Genomic DNA, 7,232 nt, shown 5'->3' with positions numbered 1-7,232 from the left:
CAATATTTACTCATCAAGGTGGAACTTTTAAACAAACATTTAAATACTTGTATTTCTTCTAGCCAACAATGATCTAAACTTTAAGTAAATATTTGTCCTAGATACTGTACCCTAAAATTTATCCGGAGTTGTCACAGCGATATTGAATGTGAAGTTGCCGAGAGAGGACGCAATGCTCGTGGTGAAACTTCGTGACCGCTGGATTGGAGTGTTTTGGGAAGCTGTGGCCTTCAACTTTTTTCTTGACTTTACTGATCACAGAACTGGGATGTTCCTTTGAGATTGAGGTTGAATTGCACTCAGTCTGTGAAGCTTTTTTTTTGTTTTTGTTTTTTTAAAATCAACGTTACAGGTAAGTAAAATGGACATCCCTAACATATGGAGTCTATGGCCACCAGAACTTACTCTCTTCCTGGAAGGTTTGCATGCATGATTTTTGCGTCAGTCGGAAGGCAGGGTATTTGTTAGTTTGATGAATGAGAACATTAAAATGAACGTACAATGAAAATTTTTTACTGAAATTTAGTAATAAAGTTTGCCAATGAGATGAAACAAACTACAGTTGTGGTCAAAAGTTTACATACACTTGTGAAGACCATAATGTCATGGCTCTCCTGAGTTTCCAGTTATTTCTACAACTCTTGATTTTTCTCTGATAGAGTGATTAGAACAGATACTTCTTTGTCACAAAAAACATTCATGAAGTTTGGTTCTTTTATGACTTTATTATGGGTGAACAGAAAAAAAGTGAGCAAATCTGCTGGGTCAAAAATATACATACAGCAGCACTAATATTTGGTAACATGCCCCTTGGCCATTTTCACTTCAATTAGGCGCTTTTGGTAGCCATCCACAAGCTTCTGGCAAGCTTCTGGTTGAATCTTTGACTACTCCTCTTGACAGAATTGGTGCAGTTCAGTTAAATTTGATGGCTTTCTGACATGGACTTGTTTCTTCAGCATTGTCCACAAGTTCTCAATGGGGTTTATGGACCACCAAACTGCGCCCACACCCAATCTTTGGGCTGATGACTTTAGGTTATCTTGAAGAATTCGAAGGTAATCCTCCTTCTTCATTATCCCATTTACTCTCTGTAAAGCACCAGTTCCATTGGAAGCAAAACAGCCCCACAGCATTATACTACCACCACCGTGCTTGACGGTAGGCATGGTGTACTTGGGGTTAAAGCAGTACTTCTCAAATAGTGGGGCGGGCCCCCCCAGGGGGGCGCAGAGCGATGCTGGGGGTGGCGCATGTGATCTTGGGGATCCGTACCGTACTAGAATAAAGTGTCATTGCACATCCACTTAGTGGGTGGAAGTGCCGCTCTCATTTTCAGCGTGTGCTCGATATTTTTTAACCAAACGAGCACACAGCAAAGAGCACTGGAGATATGAAAAGGTAAGACAATGAAATGTGACAAAGCTTATGTAGCATTTGGCTTTGACTTTTAGTACAATGGGAGACGAGGAAAGGCCAGTCTGTTTACTTTTTGTAAAAAATTTTGCAGCGGACAGCAGGAATTATTTTTTTTTAGCGAAAACGTGGCGAATATTGCCAACAATCCTACCACTTTGTCAGTGTTACATCAGTAAACCGGCGAGCACTGTCAGCATCATATAAGGTGGTATACCAAGCTGCTCAGTGCAAAATAATCCCACACCATAGGAAAGGAGCTGATACTGCCTGCAGCAAAAATAAAAACTGTCCCTCTGTCCAATGACATTGTCATTTTTTTTTTTCGATTTTTGTTTTTCAGTCTAATTGTTTGGCATATTGTCGCCATGGGTTAATGTTGCTAATCAATTTGAATTTATAATTTTATTGTTATATTTTTATTATTATTAGTATTACTTTTTATTGTTATTAAATTTTATTTTTCCGTATCAAACGGTCAAAAAAATGTATGAAGTGTATTTTTACAGTATGGTTGTGTTTTTTTTTTTTTTTCTACTTTTGTAAATTGATCTATATTACTTTTTTCTTTAATATTAAAAACAACAAAATGTTATGCAGAGGTGTTCTTATAATAGAATTTTATATACAAATGATACTACAGTGTACTTACAGTGGCGGCAGAGTTGGGGGGGCGCGGACCGTTTACGTCTCGCTTTGGGCATATCAGAAAATAATTGAGAAGCACTGGGTTAAAGGCCTCACCTTTTCCCCCTTACAAACATATTGCTGGGCATTGTGGCCAAACAGCTCAATTTTTGTTTCGTCAGACCACAGAACTTTCCTCCAGAAGGTCTTATCTTTGTCCATGTGATCAGCAGCAAACTTCAGTCGAGCCCTAAGGTGCCGCTTTTGGAGCAAGGGCTTCCGTCTTGCACGGCAGCCTCTCAGTCCATGGAGATGCAGAACACGCTTGACTGTGGACACTGACACCTGTGTTCCAGCAGCTTCTAATTCTTGGCAGATCCGCTTTTTGGTGATTCTCGGTTGAATCTTCACCCTCCTGACCAATTTTCTTTCAACAGCAGGTGATAGCTTGCGTTTTCTTCCTGATCGTGGCAGTGACAAAACAGTGCCATGCACTTTATACTTAAAAACAATTGTTTGCACTGTTGCTCTTGGGACCTGCAGCTGCTTTGAAATGGCTCCAAGTGACTTTCCTAACTTGTTCAAGTCAATGATTGTTCAAGTTTATAATCACTCACAAGAAATTGCTAATTCGTGTTGCTGTATGTATATTTTTGACCGAGCAGATTTGATCACTTTTTCTGTTAACCCATAATAAAGTCATAAAAGAACCAAACTTTATGAATGTTTTTTGTGACAAAGAAGTATATGTTCCAATCACTCTATCGAAGAAAAATCAGAGTTGTAGAAATAACTGGAAACTCAAGAGAGCCATGACATTATGCTCTTCACAAGTGTATGTAAACTTTTGACCACAACTGTATATTGATTTAGTGACATCCTAGTCTTTCTCTACTTGAAATGGATTTAATATACTCTTGAAATTAACCAGAGTTTAAATACAATGTGGGATTTGAGAGCCATACTTTTGTCTGTGTAATTCATAGTCTGACCTGATGCTGATGCAAGAGGTCCACAAGGCCAACAGCCTAGATGATGACCTGGTGGCTGGAGACTTGGGTGATGGCATGACAGTCAGAAGAACTCCCCATCCTATCAGGAAAAACAAACAATGCTCTTCTGCATCTCAAGGGCTCATTTTACCCGATGCAGATTTGTACAGACGAAATCAAGCAAGGGAAGCAGCTTGCATACCTAGAATGATGACTGAAGGCTGGGAGAGAAGTTCCAGTTGGAAGATGTCCCTCACGGGTAATGGTAATAGTACTTTTGAAAACACCTCAACATGACATGATCAGAAGGTGAAAAAAAAAAACATGAAACATAAGAGCAATCGGTTTCCTTGACTATATAAAAGTACTCATAATTTTATGTCCCTTTTGAGATTTTTCTGTATGTACTGTATGCTTGTTTTATTGCTTTCTGTGAATGAATTTCTCAATTCACAATAGAACAATTAATGCAAGATTGTACCTTTTAATTATCCAGCTGGCTCCTTTGCCGATATGTCCAAAGAAGACTTAAGAGAGAAAATACTGGAATCTAACGAGGTGAGAAAGAAACGTGAGGAATTAATGTACCATATCTTTGCGATTAGTGACCTCATGTGTTTGACAGATTATTGATCTGTTAAGATGTGAGTTGGAGGTGGCACATCGTTACCTAGAAGGCAAATTTGAAGCTCTAAAGATCCTACAGGGAAAGGTACTGAGCCTCACATATACTTTTTACTTATTTCAACTTCAAACTGAAGGTTAGTCGGCACTGCCTCATCTTCCTGACCACTTGTCCCTGGTCTTGACTTAGCTGATCTATTTACCAAAGACACTTTGTTTTTATATTCAGGCCATCCTTGAGAAAGCCACGAGTCACACTAAAAGCTTGCTGCAGAAAAGTGAGGAGAAGGCCAAAGCTCTGGAGAAGGTTCCTTCTTTTTTTTTTATTACTTGTACATAACGCAATTTGAACAAGGGTTGGATCTATTTATTTTGTGAGGTTGTGATAAGGTTTATTGCTTTATTATTCCTTTCTTTAACAGTCACCAAATTCTGATTGTAATCAATGGGTATGTATGCATTATTTGGTCAAGGAAGTGAATAGCTTGCAGTGGGAGCTCAGTTTCAACCAACAAAAGATGAAGACATCTGAACAGTTATGGGAACAGAGATACAACAGGTTAGAAAAATGTCACTCTCTGGTATGCAGTGTTTATTGTACAATCACCTGACTTAACTATCACTGTGATTGGAGTCAGTGTCATTACTGAAAAAACGACACTTAAACAGAGACTAAAAGACAAAGAAAAAGAAAAAGAACCACGGTACTTCCATACAGAAAATTCGGGTAAGTCGAGTAGGACCCAGGTATTTTTAAGTAGTTGCCAAAATAATAATGCGTAATTATGTGGATTCTATGCAATGGTGTGTGTCTAGTGTTTAATCGACAATGTTTGGAGTGTTTCTCTTTGCTGAATATGAAGGAGCAGAGGATTTACCAAAGAACGTATCCTCGAAACGGTCCAGAGAGAGAAACAAGTGTCTCAGATGTAAGGAAATTACACACATAAACACACACAGAAATTTATGAATACTTTTTTATTATTATTATTTAAATTATTTTAAAGAAGTTGGCTCAATATTACCTTTGTTTTTAAGATTAGAGACCTGAATACCTGCAAGTGTAATGGTTTTCAAGAACCATGTCCATGTAACCAGATGGCTGCTGCTATAAAAAATGAAGTTATGTATCTGCAACAAGAGGTAAAATGTATTGAAACACTTTATACCACACCCCCAACGAAAAGTCAGACATTATGTGTGTTAGTTGTAATCTAATAAACTTTTAAACTACAAGAAAAAGTGTAAATTGCAAGAGAGAAAAATTCTGGTAGGAACTAAACAATATAGATTAGCACCCCCCAGGCGGAGGTGTGGATTGTAATGTCATGTCTACCTGGGATATACCTGGACATCCTGGAACAGTATTGCATGAAGTGATGTCTCTTTTAACGTACAGTTGGAGTTTCAGCATTCTAAGAGAAAAGAGGCCTTGATGGTTGCAGATGCTTTTCGTATTGCCTTCGAGCAGCAGCTGAGAAAACGAAAAGAACACTTTATGCTTCTGGCGGAAGCCAAAGTACCAAAATCCGATCACTGCAAACATGAAGGCAAGTGGACTGCAAGTACAGTACAGTATAGATCTTGGGTCAAGTTGAAAAACTTCATTGTCTTTTTCAGGTAGCGTTTGTGTAGTCCCTGTCAAAGCATTTATTAATTCATTTTCCATGCCGTTTATCCCCGTGAAGGTCGCTTGTCAAAGCATATCTCATACTTAAAAAAAATAAATCAATAAGCGTGTGTCACAAAAGTATTTTAACGTTTTGATTCATCACATATTCTCAGACTGCTTGTCCTTTCCTTGCAGGTTCTAATTGGTGCCATTTAATCAGCATAAGCCAGAAGTTGAGAGGTTTTCTGCATTCCAATATGGAAGTTAAGATGCCTGAAGATCTTCTTGACACGCTTTACAAATTGCTTGAGTTGGTTAGTATCAATTTCAATTTTTATTATTGCTAACTATTTTAGTGCTGAAATTCCATCAGAGTTGCAAAAAGAAATTGCAAAAATCTAAACTTTGCATTTAGAAATTGTTTGAAAGCCAAAAGCACGGACATCTAAGCTCTATCCTTTTTACTCCCTACATTAAATAACGCAACCACTTATAAATCAGGGATGTAACATTGCCAAATGAAGTGAAGTTGAATACAAAAGAGGAAAGTTCATTTGGTTAACTGCTGGTCAATGGTCACACATATTTATACTTATTTCTCACGAGTAATAGTTAAACAAGTCAACAATGACGTATTAGCGTTGCTTATTGCAACACAATGCGGAAATTAAACATGTAATCTAGTTCTGTATTTCTTCGGAAAAATGTACTTTTGCTTATTAATTTTAAATAAAACAATGTTTCCTGGTGTAGCTTAATGACAAGGATGAAGCTCTTGCCCACCAGAGGAAAGTGAGCGTCATGTTAGCTCACAAAGCTGAGGAGATGCAAAAACAGTTGCAGTCACATCGCCAATCACCAGAAACTGTAACATCTTTAAAGAAACCATAAGGAACAGCAGGGAACCAGAGACCTCATCAACAAGCCTATGCTTCTACAGATTCAGTCCTACAACCACCTCCACTGTCCATCATCTGAATCCACTTATAAAAAATGTCAGATGCCAACTTCAGAAAACACACGGTCTTGAATGTGATCAGATTTTTGGATCTAAATAGGTAATTTCAGTGACATGAACATGTTTGACTCTTGATGACTTAAAATTACAAAATACATAGAAATTATTTTTCTGATGAGTGTCCAGTGTTTCATTTGATAGTCACCATGCTTAATCATAAAACACAGTATTTAGTAGGGCAATGAAAGGTTAGTCTCTGTTAATGGTTGGCATCAAAAAGGTTAAAAACAATACAGAATATGCATCATAAGTGCCACCTGAAGTTTTGTATAATAATTTAAAAATATATTTTGTATTTATCTTTGCTAGTGTTTGGCAACCAGTTCAGCGCGCACCCTTCTTTTTGTGTACACCTGGTACTCTGAAATGTTCACCTAACACCTAATTAAATTTAAAAACATAAGTGTTGGCTAAAATACCAACTGCTTGGGTTGTCATTCATTGAATTTCTGATGGCTTGTAGTATATATATATATATATATATATATATATATATATATATATATATATATATATATATATACAGTACTGTGCAAAAGTTTTAGGCAGGACACAAGCCTAAAACTTTTGCACAGTACTGTATATTTTTATTATATTATATATATACAGGATATACTGTATGTATATATTTTCCCCAAGTGGAAGCTTCCATGATCCTAATAAATTTAATAATTAAAAAAACAAATACAGTACCTGCCTAAAACCTTTGCACAGTACTGTGTATATATATATATATATATATATATATATATATATATATATATATATAATATCCGCACATAAAATATTAAATGCACACCAGATATTTACTGTAGAAGACTCAAAAATGTTCCCCAAAAAAGTGGAAAGCAGAGGGCAGTGTTGTACCATGAAGTTTTCCAAGCCTGAAAGTCACCGACAGGAACGAAAACAATTAAGATAGAAAATGAATCAATTCTTTTTG

The 7,232-nt window shown here is 36.9% G+C and overlaps 1 protein-coding gene across 3 annotated transcripts; it reads left to right on the top strand.

Annotated features, from left to right (window-relative positions):
* Positions 1 to 167: 167 nt before the first annotated feature.
* On the top strand, positions 168 to 6,693 carry ccdc125 (coiled-coil domain containing 125). 3 transcript variants are annotated; one of them, XM_057832545.1, is made up of 12 exons: positions 168 to 352; positions 3,030 to 3,294; positions 3,532 to 3,593; positions 3,661 to 3,747; positions 3,889 to 3,966; positions 4,082 to 4,218; positions 4,298 to 4,386; positions 4,476 to 4,588; positions 4,698 to 4,802; positions 5,059 to 5,209; positions 5,467 to 5,585; positions 6,025 to 6,693. In XM_057832545.1, the coding sequence occupies exons 2-12, from the start codon at positions 3,039 to 3,041 to the stop codon at positions 6,160 to 6,162; spliced, it is 1,335 nt and encodes a 444-aa protein (XP_057688528.1). In that variant the 5' UTR covers positions 168 to 352; positions 3,030 to 3,038; the 3' UTR covers positions 6,163 to 6,693. The 3 variants fall into 3 exon arrangements, with proteins under 3 accessions (XP_057688528.1, XP_057688530.1, XP_057688527.1); XM_057832547.1 differs by having other exon boundaries at positions 3,030 to 3,300; positions 4,133 to 4,218; XM_057832544.1 differs by having other exon boundaries at positions 3,030 to 3,300.
* Positions 6,694 to 7,232: the final 539 nt, after the last annotated feature.

Source organism: Corythoichthys intestinalis, chromosome 3 (assembly GCF_030265065.1).
Source record: "Corythoichthys intestinalis isolate RoL2023-P3 chromosome 3, ASM3026506v1, whole genome shotgun sequence".
Lineage (NCBI taxonomy): Eukaryota > Metazoa > Chordata > Actinopteri > Syngnathiformes > Syngnathidae > Corythoichthys > Corythoichthys intestinalis.
The sequence above is the reverse complement of the archived record's forward strand: the minus strand, read 5'-3'. Positions and strand labels throughout refer to the sequence as shown.

Bases quoted from the DNA above. Each gene is read 5' to 3' on its own strand.
- ccdc125 (XM_057832544.1), top strand. From the start codon at position 3,039: ATGCTGATGCAAGAGGTCCACAAGGCCAACAGCCTAGATGATGACCTG. The intron at 4,589-4,697 runs GTAAGGAAATTA...TTTGTTTTTAAG, and splicing joins GAGAAACAAGTGTCTCAGAT to ATTAGAGACCTGAATACCTG. The intron at 4,803-5,058 runs GTAAAATGTATT...TTTAACGTACAG, and splicing joins TTATGTATCTGCAACAAGAG to TTGGAGTTTCAGCATTCTAA.